General features: G+C 36.6%; 3 protein-coding genes across 5 annotated transcripts in view; 1 reads left to right on the top strand and 2 right to left on the bottom strand.

Moving 5' to 3' along the window:
* LOC111865556 (nuclear exosome regulator NRDE2) overlaps window positions 1–2,175 on the bottom strand; it is a 49,767-nt gene extending 47,592 nt beyond the window's left edge. For all 3 annotated transcript variants that reach the window (XR_004513143.1, XM_023853691.2, XM_033751869.1), the window contains exon 1: window positions 1,948–2,175. Coding sequence is in view for 2 of the 3 variants with exons in the window: in XM_023853691.2 (XP_023709459.1) it covers window positions 1,948–2,038 (91 nt within the window). In the remaining variant the exon portion in view is untranslated. The remainder of the gene's footprint in view (window positions 1–1,947) is intronic.
* A 325-nt stretch (window positions 2,176–2,500) lies between these two features.
* On the top strand, window positions 2,501–14,480 carry LOC111865540 (molybdenum cofactor biosynthesis protein 1). The gene is given in 9 exon segments (XM_023853655.2): window positions 2,501–2,943; window positions 3,173–3,308; window positions 3,494–3,661; window positions 6,703–6,929; window positions 8,344–8,568; window positions 9,513–9,658; window positions 9,764–9,849; window positions 11,301–11,363; window positions 11,672–14,480. Coding segments are annotated over 9 exon segments (1,767 nt in total). The 5' UTR covers window positions 2,501–2,877; the 3' UTR covers window positions 12,322–14,480.
* Window positions 8,551–15,505, bottom strand: part of LOC111865539 (integrator complex subunit 7) — a 28,398-nt gene continuing 21,443 nt past the window's right edge. Inside the window, exon 19 of the mRNA XM_023853653.2 lies at window positions 8,551–8,636. The gene's annotated coding sequence lies outside the window, so the exon portion shown is untranslated. The remainder of the gene's footprint in view (window positions 8,637–15,505) is intronic.

Raw genomic sequence — 15,505 nt, forward strand, 5'->3', positions numbered from 1 at the left:
GTCCAGTAGTATAAACTCATCTTGCTTATAAATCAAGCAGTTGTCAATATGTTTGTAATATAAATCAAATTAAAAAGTTAAATATATAAATTACCCTTTGCATAATGTTGCCATTGTCATCTATTAAAATATTCCTCTAATGTATAAAAGGGGTTCACAAATAAAAACTCTTTTAAACTGGCTTTAAACTTATTTGCATTATTTTAGATTATTTTGATTGTATTTGGAAGTCTATTATAAATCCTTGCAGCCATGTGATAAACCCCACTCCTATATTTCACCAAATTGACCTGGTATATATGTATATTCATATTCTGTCTAGTATCTTTTTCATAGCAATCCTTATTTATATTAAATATTTCTTTATTATTTATTACAAACATAATTAATGAGTATATGTACTGTGATCTTAGGGGCAGTATGTTCATATCCCTAAAATGTTCTCTACATGACTCTCTAAGATCACAGCCTTTGATCAATCTTATGGCTCTCTTTTGCAATTTGAAAACCCTTTCGGCATGCGATGAGTTTCCCCAGAATATCAGGCCATACGTCATAACCAAATGGAAATATGAGTAGTAGATACTTTTTAATATTTTCATAGATACTACTGGTTCTATATTTCTGATCATGTAACAAGCTGTAGTCAATTTCTTTGTTACCTCATCGATATGTCTTTCCCAGGTCATATCGTTTTCAATGGTCAGTCCAAGAAATTTAGTATCATTTATGTTTGTAATAATTGTTACTAAATCTCCTATATCCCTTTGTACCTGGTTTTTGCAGTAAAGTTTATATAATATGTTTTCATTGTATTTAAAGACATTAAGTTTTTTTTGAACCAATCATCTAGTAAACTGTATACTTCGTTTACTTATTTCTAAACATAATTGGATTAGCATGTGAGATTAACACACTGGCATCATCTGCAAATAAAATTGGTGTACTTTTTGCCTTTACTATGACTTTACTTTGACATAAACATTTTTTGTTATAAATTATACATAGATTTTAGACAATTGTTTGATGGTAGTAGCAAGATAATTTGACACGATTCTGTATCTAGGCTTCAGCCTCAAATGGATGTGATGGAACAAGAAATTAAAATTATATTAAATTAAATTAAGCTGATTGTTTTAATTTTCTCAGAGCTCATCACAGCAACGTGTTCTTTCCAAAATGTGAGGTAGCAGCATATCACACAGGCACACAGCAAAACTATGTTAAGTTCACATGTCATATAAAATCTGCTCAGGGACATTCCACAGATTTCAGAACTATTTGCAGTTATTTTTTTATTGCTAGTGGGGGTGGGACTAAGTCCCTTGTACTGTGGCCACTTCTGGCCTATTGTACCAGCCCCAGATGATAGGTGAGGGTGATTGTGGAGCAATTTGGGGAATGAAGATTGGCAGGGGAAACCGAAGTACTTGGAGAAAACCTGCCCCACCGTCACTTTGTCCACCACAAATTACACTTGACCAGACCCGGAATCGAACCCAGGCCGCTTGAGCTATGGCGCGGCACTATTTCCAGGAAGTCCAGTTACTCTTACGACAATAATTCAATGATGTGAAACATAGTCAAGAAGTGTAACGTAACAGACTAGACCTAATGAAAACCAAATGTTCTCTGGCAAATTTTAAACATGAAGGCTGTAAAACCTGTTCTGTGCAAATAAGTAGAGGCTGTTAAAAATATCCCCATAAGCACTGAGGCAGGCATACTACTGAAGCACCATTAAATGGATGTACATCTAGTGGGCTGCTCATGTGTCAGGAACACACCCACATGACCATCCGCGACCCGTATTCCTTAGGAGGGCGAACGAAATTCACTTCGACCCTCATATATGAATCTAACCATTTGATCCCCAGTAACTACGAAGCGAAGTAATCAAACCTCTTCCATCACCTCGCCAAACATATCATTTAAAACGCAACAAACCTGCAACCACTGCATCATCTCTTTTGATGTCTTGGTCATTGCATTTCCACGGTACAGAATCACCATCTGAATACGCCGGAAATAAAGACATACCGTGTATCAGGCGCACATTACGGTTACCAGACTGATGTGGGAACTGGTTTAACTCTGACCTACCTTCGGATATCCCCTAACCTAACTAAATTACTTATCCTACTTAATCGTCTCCTGCTCTTGGAGCTCTTGATCGATTTTGTTCCGTCGACTACTATATTCAGGGTGGCCAACATAGTCCGTCCGATTTCGTGACGAGGAAGTGCATTACAGCTCTAATGTCTCTCTTTCTTTAATGTATTTATAGTGACGCTATTTAAAAAAATACCATAATTAATTTCCAATTTATACACGTATCTCAAACTATGGGCGAACTTGTGCAGAACAATTCTAAAAGAGTTGAATTAGACGTACAATTACTAAAAACCTTAAAAAATAAAGCATGGTAAGGAGGTAAATTTGTAACTTTCACGACAGTCTTATTTACGTCCGGTAGATAAAGTTCCATATTTAGTCATTGATGTGTTTAATGATCCGTGATATTAGGATAGAGGTTATCTGTGATGCAAGGTCTTTCCGAGTTTTCGAGTACAGTTACACTCTAACGACCAATGGTCGAATAGAATATGCAATGCTGAAAAAGCGATAAAAGCAGTCCCGCGGGCATTCACTTTCTTAAAAATAAAACTTAATTTTTTTTATGAATGTACACTTGACTGTTACACAATCAATAACAGGAAGGTCTTATCAGTTCATACGTAATATGCACGACACGTTGCTTAACAAAAACATCAAAAGTCGTAACCGACTGACCGTAACAAATTTGTTTACGTTGGCACTTGTTGAATTGACGGTATCTTTTTAATGCATTCGTGATTTGTCGTGGTTATATTCAACATGTATCGCACAAAACTCAAAACCTTACTTCCACATAGAAGATGGTTTTCATCTGATGGACTATTGGTAGTTACAGTGTTTTATTTACATATCAGTGTGCTCCCTTCATGTGGGTGGAGAGGAAATATTATGTGATGTCAGAAACCCCTTAAATTTACCTGATGGAAATCACAAGTAAATTTGTTTCAGTTCTGAACCTCTCTGACCCAGTAATTAGGAAATATATTGGGTATACAAGTGTCTTACAACAAAACATACAACTCATCACTTGCTGTCAAACTGCTTTATTTTACAGGCAAAGCTGCCAAAGGTGCAAAATATTTTACAAGATGCTACAGAGGCAAATGGGCAATCACTTGCACTGACTGATACATTTGGTCGACATCATACTTACTTGCGCATATCACTCACAGAACGCTGTAACCTGAGATGCAAGTAACATGGCTTATTTTGAGGGGGGAAAATAATGATAATGGGTGCTTTACATTCTGATATTCATATCTGAATGAATTTTCCTCATTCTCATAAATGTAATGAAAGATTTTGCTAGCCCAATGATATCACATAGCACTACCATCTCTTATATTTATAAACTGAACTGAAATTATTCTTCTAGGTACGTACTGCATGCCCGCTGAGGGAATAAAACTTACAGCTCAACAAAATCTTCTGACAACCGAAGAAGTTATCCGTCTAGCAGAACTGTTTGTAAAGGAAGGAGTAACCAAAATCCGTTTAACTGGAGGAGAACCCACAATTCGGAAAGACCTTGTTGATATTATTGGTAAGCAAACACTCCAGAAGAACATGGCTGATTTATTTTAAACTTGAACTTTTGAAAATGTGCATATGTGAAATCAGCAGCCTTATACAAATATGTTTGTTTATTATTCACTTGTTGTTTAAGTCGCAAATCAAGTTCCAAGACTTTCTTTCATCTGGTTGCTGATCTCACACAACACATGAATGTTTTGGATTATTGTTTTATGAGCAAACACCACAACATGACTACAGTCATAATAATTACCCAATGGGAGGAAAAGAGATTGAGAATATTTGGGAAAAGGATATTGAGGAGGGTATTTGGACCCAAGAAACAGGATGAAAAATATTTCATAATAAATAAATTCTCAATTTATACTCATAAGATATTTTTAGGATGACCAAACTGAGGATAAGATGGGTGGGACAAGTAGATCACATGGAGAGATGAGAAATACACAAAGAATTTTGGTCAGAAAACCAGAAGGGAGGAGCCAACTTGTGAGATCTAGGTATACATGGGAGAATACTATGGAGCTTAAAAGAAATAGGGTGTGAGGTTGTTAACTGGATTCATCTGGCTTAGGACAGGGTCCAATGATGAGCTCTTGTAAACATGGTACAAAACCATTTGATAGTTTGACCAGGTAATTGATTGTTAGCTTATAAAGAAGTATTCTGTTCCATGGTATCATAAGTTACTTACATGTGTTAAAATCTTCTTGGGCGATTGGCTATATCATTGAACCTGATGATGGAGATGTAAATGATCTCTGAAACACTGGTATTTAACTCAACACTGACATGGCTGACTGCCCAAGAAGATTTCAGCACATTTATTCACCATCAGTTAGAGTTAATGTGTAAGTCTGTAGGATTTGGAGTTCTTGCAGCAGTGGTTATGAAGAGTCCTATCTTCTGGGATAAAATTCATGAAAGTCAGCTGATGTCAGTTGACTTTCAACAGATTACACAGCATTACATCCTGAAAAACAGAATTCTTAAATCTTCAATATAACTCTGTTTGATGTCTTTAAGGAACTACTCATATTAGCCACTATAATTATCATATGTTAAAATAATGCTGTACTAACTGCAAATCTTTGGCCGTGCCATAGCTCAAGCAGTTAGTAGCTGGCTTCCCACCGTGGCAGCCCGGGTTCAATCCCAGGTCTGGTCAAGTGGAATTTTTGGTGGACAAAGTGGCACTGGGGCAGGTTTTCTCCGAGTACTTCGGTTTCCCCTGCCAATCTTCATTCCACCAATTTCTCCACAATCAGCCTCACCTATCAGGGGCAGAAGTGGCCGCAGTACAAGGGACTTAGTCCCACCCCACTAGCAATAAAAAAAACTGTAAATCTTTTATCATGAATTATGTGTATTCGCATTCTTTATGGAAAGACTGTAACACATATACATGTATTAATAAATAAAAGGAAACTGTGTATGAAAGACTTTAAAAAATGAGGTACAGCAAATTTCCAGGGATCAGTGTTACTAATTATTATGCACAACACTAGGATTTGAAGACCCATAATAACAGGCTCTGTTTTTAGAATTAGCTAATGAAGATGCAACAGACAGTCACCTAATATTTTACAAGGGGCTCCAGAAAATTCTGAAGACCAACTGTATACTGTGGATTCTGTCTCTGGGCATAGCATTATGTAGATGTAGGCTGTACTGACAAAGATGGAGACAGAATGGATCTCTAAAACACTGAAAATATAATCCAAAAAGCATCAACCCCCATAAAGAGGATTCACGTTTGCACTGATCTTTCAGGAAAGCCTAAAACCTTCCAATATCATCTTTGGAATTTGAAATATGGTTTATTCTTCTTACGATGTATTGGTGTGAATTTTCATTCACTGCTGTTTGGTTCTTGACATAAACATATGGCTGAAGTGTTGTGAAAGGGGTTTAATGTACTTATGTGGACAGATATTATCAGAACAGTTCCCTGTATGTACGAGGGGGGACCCAAAAATAACCGGAAACGACCTGTTGCACACGCATGCTTTGTAGTTACGAGTTGTGCTGCTAGGTGGTGTTAGCTGGGGGTCTCCCGCGACTGTTAGTGAGCTGGCATCAGTCTGAGTTAAGTGGTTTGTCTGTGGTGCTCTGTTGTGTGCGTTCCTGTTTCAACCCTTTGGCAATTAGTGAGATGGCCGACCAGAAGGAACAGTTCTTTTAAGAAATTCTGGATCGTTCTGCACTTCACTCTTCAAGTCGCGGCAAACATTCACGTGGTTTTCTCTTTGGTCATCTCCGAGCAAGCGAGGAACAAATTTTGCAGACACCCGTCTCATGTGCAAACCTTCGGTTAAAATTCGCTGGACCGTGCTCCATGAGATGTTCGTTTCCTCAGAAAGTTGGTCAATGGTCTTTCGACGATCTTCATCAATTGCACATTTGATTTTGGCAATTTTTTCGTCATTTCTTCCCGCCGAAGGATGCCTGGGGCGTGGCATGTCTTCTGTTGACATGTTGCCAGATTTGAAACGGGAAAACCACTCGTAGACCTGTGATTTCCCCAAAGCATCATCATTAAAGGCTTTCCGAAGCATCCCAACAGTCTCGGCTGCAGTTTTCCCTAACGAAAGCAAAATTTCACGCACACTCTTTGTTCCTTCTGGTCGGCCATCTCACTAATCGCCAAAGGGTTGAAACAGGAACGCACACAACAGAGCACCACAGACAAACCACTTAACTCAGACTGACGCCAGCTCACTAACAGTCGCAAGAGACCCCCAGCTAACACCACCTAGCAGCACAACTCATAACTACAAAGCATGCGCGTGCAACAGGTCGTTTCCAGTTATTTTTGGGTCCCCCTTCGTATAGTTCTCTCTGAAATCAAAGTTACATGATTTTCTGCTTTGTATGCAACCAGTGGGTCAGAAGAAAATTGTTCTTAATTTAATTCTCAAAATGCAATATTATAATACAAACTTAAGGTCTTATTTTTGACAGCAGTGACAATAAGTAATCATTTCAATAATCTACAACACTGTTTTGTAGCTGTGTTGTAATATGGATACCAAAATTCCTGTTTTTCAGGATCTCTAAAGAAGCTTGAAGGTCTACAAACAGTGGCCATAACAACCAATGGTTTAATGTTAACTCGTCAACTGGTAGCCTTACAACGAGCAGGCCTAGATGTTCTCAATGTGAGCCTGGACACCCTCCGTCCTTCTCGTTATGAGCAAGTCACTAGGAGAAAGGGATGGGAACGAGTAATGGCAGGAATAGACTTAGCCCTCCAGTTAGGTTACAACTCAGTCAAGGTAAAGACTGTCTCTTATGTGTTAGACTTTGAAAAGAATGAAAGTAAGCCAAATTACATACTCCAGGAACTATCAACCTGATATCTTCAAGAAACATATTTGCAATAGCTAGAAGCATTCCAAGTGCCAAGGTGTAGAGGATGCATGTGGAAACTCTGTCCAGTATGAATTGTACAGTTATGAATGAACAAATGAAGTACATGAACATTTGGAAGAAATCTGTTAACCTTCCTTGTGTCTATGACTTGCTCCTTTTCACAACTGTTCATTACAAAGGCTGTAGCACTAATTGCTACAATTCTCAAAAGCAACTGGCATGGTCTCATTACCTGCTTTCTTCTACAGACTTCATCTTGGCTGTACTTCTTTTTGAGTATACATTTTATCATCTATATTAAAAAGTTTATTATTACATGAATGTTATATGAAAGTAAAGACTACTAAATATACATACAGTATTAAAAATTATTAATTACACTTATTTGAATTGTTACATAAAAAAAAACAAAGGTAAATCTATCCCTGTAACAGGCCTTGGAGGCCCATAAATTTGTGAGATGTCGAGGCTCCCACATTTTCTAGACAATCAGCTTGTCAGCCTTACATGCCAGCAAGCCTCCCTTCACCCCCAGGAAGAATCCTGGTACTCATTTCTGTTAAGAAACTGAGTCGACCCCAGGGCCATAGTGCAGCTGGAAGGATTAGGCCAATTTAAAAGTCCAGTGGCTTCATTGGGAATCGAACCCATGACCTTCCACCTTGTAGCATAGTGCCTCTTAATTAATGAAAAATCATTAATGTACATTTTTTTTATATCTCAACTCTGTTTATTACAACAGTCATGCTTTTACATATATAGGTCTGTTACAAACAAAAAGGCCCAATATAGTTCAGTTTTAATTTCTGAAACTGAGGAAACACAGGATAAGTCTGAGCATTTTTAGGATTCATAATGAGTTATTTAAATGAAAAAATACACATGACAAAAGAAAACTATTATTCTGTCTAGAACAACTTTGAAGGTGTGTTATATATTTAGCAGGCAACCATATGGGAAAACAGTCCCTTGTCTTCAACAGGATCTCCAATATAGCGATTTTGGTTCCCATCATGTACTGAAAATAGAATCTAGCAATTGTCTAATGATGATGTAACAATTCATCACTGTCTGATCATGATGCACCCTCGAGGTTGCTTTAGACACAGTTGTCTTCTGTTGCTGACACACTGAGAAAGACCTTTGTAATATACTTTCATTGTAAACAAATGCTGAAAAATCACTCATATTTTGAAGTATTTCTTTTTGCCAGATAATGAAATCTGTAACATACACCTGTCTTCAAAAATTCTTAGAACATTATTATCAAGAGAATGAGACATTTTAATTTAATTGTACAATTCCATACTGCAACAGGTAAACTGTGTGCTGATGCGTGGATTCAATGATGATGAGATTTCTGACTTTGTTCAACTGACAGAAGACCGTAATCTGGATATCAGATTCATTGAATATATGCCATTTGCTGGCAACAAATGGAATGATGAGAAAATGGTGTCATACCGTGAGATGATCCAGACACTGATAGCACAGTGGCCTGAATTACATGCTTTGCCAAATGGTCCAAATGATACATCCAAGGTAGGGATCATAATTACTTGCAAACCAAGGGAAGACCTGCTGGTAGTTCACAGTTATTGGTTTATAATCTGTAAAAATTAATCAAAACAAAAATCAGTTATCTGGAACTGTGCAGTTCTTTTTGTTGATCTTTTACTATATCATTTAAGACTGTCTGCTGTTTCAGCTACCACTGCAATAGCATGTCAAAGGACTATTATTAGCCTAAGCACAGCAAAGCCATTTAAATAGTTCATCTTCTAAATAACCATATATGGCTACTTGTTTTATCTTTGCAATTCCTACCCATCCTATGGCCTGTTTTATATCACATCCTGATTTTTCAGACATGTTGATAGTGTCAGCTGGGAAATCTCAAATTTTGGAGAAATTTGGCCTTGAATGACCTGATAATTTCTAATTTATCTTCCAATGTCTTTCCATGACATATTCTTTATATACCGCAGCATTACGCACACTACACGATCGATTCTGGCCATAGAAGTCTATAAGCAAGAATCACACATGTTTGTACGCAACAGTATTTCACCATCAGGTGTCCTCCAATAATAAGAACTTAGGCAGATCTGTGTTGATCCATCATGGATACTTAATAGACTGACAGTGTTTAGCTTCATTTCTAATTTCTAAAAATGAAAGCAAGCAACTACTGGGAAATCTCTGTTCATTTTGCTTGTTACAGCAGCCATTGATCATTAGTAACCATGGGAATGAGTGAGGAAGGGTTGAACATGATAGTAAAATTACATACTGATGCAGCCCCTTTTACTTTTTGTCTGAGATAAAATTAAGTAATCCTGGCATATAGAACAAATTCATGTAACATTTGGAAGCTTTAAATGGTGGTCAATTCTGTGATAACCAAAAACCATAGGTACAAAAATGATCTATCCAGTTTGTTACCTGTCTAGAAGTTATTTTCAAAATTTTTTCATCATATGCAGGCATATAAAGTCCCAGGTTTCAAGGGACAAATTGGATTTATCACATCTATGAGTGAACATTTTTGTGGTTCATGCAATCGCCTTCGAATAACAGCAGATGGAAACCTTAAAGTATGCCTCTTTGGAAATGCAGAGATCTCTCTCAGGTAAGGAAGTATTATAAATCTTTTATAAAAGGAATATGACATATAAAACATATTTCAAGTCACTGTCACACCAGATTTAATATTCCATGACTCAAACACTTACAGGGATGCAATGCGTAATGGATGTAGTGAAGATGATTTGCTTGCATTAATTGGAGCAGCTGTAAGAAGAAAGAAGCAGCAGCATGCAGGTAAGTCATAGAACCAAATAACCCATTTTCTCCATCGGCTGCAGAACAAATGCCTATATGCCCCAACTTTTCCCTCTTGTGTGAGCTGATAATACAGTGGTTTACAGCATAACTTTCCCCTGTAACTCCATGCAGCATAGCTAATAATCACGCAGCCTGTCATTAAATTCTCTGTCTATTATGGAACCTGAAGCTTAATTATCATGTTCACAAGAGCCTACCAGTGGACAGTATTCTAGACAAGATTAATACAGTCCACATACTCAAATCCTGTTTCTTTATTTTCAGTTTTAATATTATCTTCCCACCTGTGCATTCCATTCAGTCTTTTCCTTTCAGACTGTCTGGCTAAAATTTTTTCATTTGTTATCTCACACATACATGCTACCTGCCGCACCCATCTCCTCCTCATAATGATCCTAATATTTAAAGAATGTGAATTATGAAGTTCCTGATTGTGCACTTTTTCCCCCTCAAGTCTCCTGTTACTTTCTGCCTTAATTCCAGGTACTCTCCATGGTACCCTGTTCTCAAACACCCTCACTCAAAGTTCCTGCTATAACACGAGAAACAAAGTTTTACCACATAATCTCACATCTATCTTCCATTCCATAGGTTGTTCCAGAATCCATCCAAGTCTCAGGCCCCGTAAAACATTTTATAAAGTAATTGTTTTTTACAGTAAAAGATTATTAGCCCCTTTGCTTAAACCTCCACCCACTGTCCGCTGTCTGTGACTGCTTATTCAATATGTTCGCAGCTAGCTTCTGTAACCCGAGGATGTACCACATTATTTTTGGCTTATTTATGTGAGGGAACATAATCCTGTCTTTTATGAAAGATACCACTGAAACACATCAGCTTTAACCATCTTGATTTCTGTACTGGTTCTACTTCTGCTCAGAGAGTGGACATTTTGTATGACATATTTCATTTGTTATTTTCTTACAAACTCAGCTCACAACCTTTCATAGCCAAAGTATTATAATACGTACAAAGGTGCTTCAGAATTCCTTAGAACACACGCAGAGTTCTAAATTTATGATGGAAATTTCATTAATATTAAGGAATTTATTTCAGAAGCATAAACAACTTTCAGTGTAAAAAGAAAACCTGAGAATATTGTGAAATGTTAACAAGGGAGACAGGGTTCATCAGCCAGTAGAACAGGCCACCCTTAAAACTCTTTAAGATCCTTCACTGGCTACCTGGGCGAATCAAGTACAAGTTTAAAACAGAAGACATAAAATTATAAAGTAACAATACATTTTAAAGTATCATGTTGTTCAGAATCAAACAGGAATTGACAGAAATACCCATAATGCTAATGGACTAGAAAACATTACTTTAAAAACAAATGTCCTTCCTTAGTATTGTGAAAGGCTGTAAAATTATGATCATAAAAGTATGTTTTGCTCGACATTTTCATGAACAAGTATAATTTCTTACAGGTATGCAGAATCTTTCTAAGATGAAGAATCGACCTATGATTCTTATTGGTGGATAACTGTCGTGTATGTATATTTATATGGCAAAAGTATTTCTAGCATTTCAGAATGAAGAAAGGAATTAAAATGAAATTTACAGCATACCTAAATGAACACTCACAGAGCATCTACAGAAGACATATATTTTTGTCACCTCTCAAATGTCAAATTCTTATCCTTTTATCCAAGTATTCATATAACACCATCTGTTATCAATGGTCTATTTTAACAAGTGACTTTAAAAATCCTACTATAATTGGCTACTCGTCTTTAAGCCACAGTCTTAAGCATAAGGTTAACTGAGTGACTTATGAAAATTCCAACTGATTTTCCAGATCAAACTTCTGTCTACAGTATCTACAGGAACCCCAACATGAGACACTACCAACTAAACAGAATTTCAAACATGCAACATATATGGAATCAGAATTTATTTCTTGATCCTGTAAATACACGAATTCAGAATAATTTTAGAACACTTGGAATACGTAGCTTCTGCTCCCCAACAAATGGCAGTCTCACACATGTGGATGAAGAAGGTCGAGCAGCAATGGTTGATGTTGGCAACAAAGAAGTCACGACTCGTATAGCCATGGCCCAGGCTGTAGTTGAAGTAGGAGCTCACATATTACATCTCATTGGGCAGAACAGCCTGAAGAAAGGAGATGTACTGACTACTGCCCAACTTGCCGGTATAATGGCTGCTAAACGGACATCTGAACTGATTCCCCTATGTCATAATATCCCACTGTCACATGTCAAGGTAGACATGAAATTAGATGAAGACCATCATGCTGTCATTATCACATCTACAGCAAGATGTGAGGGTAGGACTGGCGTGGAGATGGAAGCTCTTACAGCTGCTGCCATATCAGCTCTTACAGTCTACGATATGTGCAAAGCCGTGAGTCATGACATTGTCATTTCAGAAGTCAAACTAATGTTCAAGACTGGTGGTATACGAGGTGACTTTGAAAGGAAGTAGTTTCAACAGAGTGGCATAATTTTACAAGTACAAATATGAGGCAGCATAACGACAAATAAAAATAAGTGAAAATGATAAGATTCTCCTACTCATCTCCTAAAATCAAAGACTGGCATTTTGAAAGCATTGTAGCAATTGATACTAGGTAGTAAACTGAAGATGAATAAAGAAAGAAGTAAAGCAATTGCTTGAAGTAAAGGAGATAACAACACAAACTACATACAAAGTACCTAATTGGGACTAAACGCCTGACATGAATGTAATTAGATAGAATGGTTGATTGTCATATGTCGTAACTGAAATTCTCAACTTTCTGTTGGTCATAACAGCAAGGTAATTATGAAAACGTTCTAATGTAATGGTAATATCACAATATTAAAAGACAAATATAGCAGTATTATGCACTTTGGAGCTGCAGCATTTGCACAGTAACACTTAATTTTCCATTAGTTAATAATGTACAGCAGCTGACTGCAGTGGGCATGTACTCTACAGCACATCGGGTCTTTGACTGCTAAAATATTGTGATCATGGGATCAAATTTCATTTGGAATAGGTCAATTTTTTTTTTTCCTGTGTTTTGTTGTCATGTATAGGGGAAAGTTTTGCAGTGGACTGATTCTCCATCTATGCTGTTCTACCAGATATGTCAAAAGGTTCACTGTTTCAGAAATTAGTGAATCTGAATAGAACAGGGTCTAGACCAGTGAATGCTTCAGTCGGTGTTCACTTAAGTGTTATATAGTTGTGTGTTTAAAGCTAAGGATTTAACTGCTTTTAATGAGATGAGATTAGTAGAACATCTTGTACTTCAGCTATGAAGGCATCATTTCTTTTATGTGAATCTGTTTTATGATGAAAACAACCCCTTAAATTTTTGCCTGTTACTAGCCATTATGTTTTACTAAGTAGTTTCAGTACATTTATATGATAATTTATGCAAGTAACACTAGAAGATGTTAGTTATCTGCTGTTGCCATAGCATATAGCCACTAATGATGGATGTAGGTAATGTATGTATATCAAAGCAGGTGTATTTGTGTGTATGTAATGCTGAGGAAGGTATGATGCCACCTTGATGTGATAATACTTTCAATAATACTTCCATTACAACCATGGTTCTCAACCTTTTGTGCCTGGTACCTCCTGAAAGAATTCACCAAATATCTGAACCCCATGAAAAACAAGTTGAAAATCCACAACTTAATTTTTAATGCTCTGATAAATGACCTATCATAATTTTTATATCTGCCATATACACAACATTATTCTAGGTCAATTCAAAATAAAAATGACACCCAAACATACCATTTTGATAGAAAAGCTGAAAATTACGAGTGAGGATTTATGGTACCCCTAGGAAGCTGCTTTGCTATCCCAAAGAGTACTGATACCAAGGCTAAGAAATGCTGCATTATAGTTATGCAATTGATACTACAATGGCCTTTATTGTATGGAGCTCAAAAGTCTAATGTGGACACTTTTGCAGGGTTAGAAAAAAAAATTCAGATTGTAGCAATTTTTTCTCAATTGCAGAACCACTTACATAAAACAGTGAAAATGTAGCATCTATCAAAATTAAAGATGCAAAAAAACTTTAAAAACTGTGATGCCAAGGTGAAATGTTGATTTGAAATGAACATTCTTCCTTTCATTTCATATTTTAATTTAAATCATTCAGCAATATGCAAAGCTGGCAGAAAGGTAAAAATAAGATGCTAATCAAAATTTTCATGGGCAAAGAGCTTACAAATAACCGAGCAAAGCACCATTCTTACAAATACTCCTATACAGCACAGGGACTTAGGAGATTACTGCTGAAGCAGACTTAAAAAATGAGGTGTGCTGTATTTTGCACAACACATTTATTTTTATACCATATAAATAGACTGATAATTGTAGGATAACACATCACACTGTAGTAGTACAAAATAGGGCTGATGTTTAACATTTCTTCACTGTGTTATTACTGAGGCTGGACATCCCTTCCAAGTCAAGTAAATAATAAGCCTTAAATGTTAATACTTACATATACATATATGTGTTTTAATTATTTTTCTGTAAAGTCTGTTTCTAATGTAATTAGAGAAGATTAACAAGAACCATATTGTACTTCTTTTGGCTTATTTTGGACTTGACCCATTGTCTGGTATATAAAAGAGAAAAAAAACCACGACGTTTCGGAGACTGGATCTGTCTCCGTCTTCAGGTGGATAGGGAAGGATAAACCTACTCACTTGGGCCCCTTAGAAAGAGCAGGTCTCAATCACTGGTCCAGTGACGACCACTGAAGACGGAGACAGATCCAGTCTCCGAAACGTCGTGGGTTTTTTTTTTTTTTTTTTTGTCTTTTATATACCAGACGATGGGTGAAGTCCAAAAGAAGTACAGTATACACCATTGTCAGAATCCTTTCAAGAAACATATTCTACTGCGACTATTGTTTATATCCAATAGCATAAAATTAGTGTAAGTTAACATCAGAAAAGAGAGAATTGAGATATGGTTAAAAAGAAAGAGAGAGAGAGAGAGATCCATAGATCTTCTTAATATAAAGTGTGAGCATCATCCTTGCAAACTTGTATACATAATATTCCACTGTGTGCATATGTTGTACATGATGAAGTTTCCTTAGTACAAATGAAATCAGGTCAGATACAATGGGACAAGGAAATTATGGATGTTTAATAAACAGCATGTGTGGAAATTAAATAAAGTGACATGAGTAATATTAATCCATCAGTTAATGAAATCTAACAGATAAGGGAGAGCCCTTCTTACGTAAAGACCTAAAAGAATCTAAGGTGAGGAGTGTCTAAACTATTGACTTTACAATGTGACAGTTATAAATGAACTGGATGACCCAGAATATAATTTGTATGAGGAAATCCTTGATCTAAGTGAGGCTGAACACACTACAGTTATGTGCAGGATAACCTTCATATGAAGAACTCTTGCTTAAGCAAAGTCAAAGCATCTGAGTCATCTACATTTTGGTATATGGAGATATTACTGTATTTCATTATGGATAAAAAGAAACGTTATTAGCACACAAGGAAGTACTCAAAGTCAAACAAGCCACCTCAGATCATAAAGTTACAAACGACCAAACACCTCTAGAATCTGACATGGTTTCTAGATAAACAGAGAAAAATAAACTATTTGTGGACATCATCATATGGGG

Source organism: Cryptotermes secundus, unplaced genomic scaffold, assembly GCF_002891405.2.
Source record: "Cryptotermes secundus unplaced genomic scaffold, Csec_1.0 scaffold836, whole genome shotgun sequence".
Classification (NCBI taxonomy): domain Eukaryota; kingdom Metazoa; phylum Arthropoda; class Insecta; order Blattodea; family Kalotermitidae; genus Cryptotermes; species Cryptotermes secundus.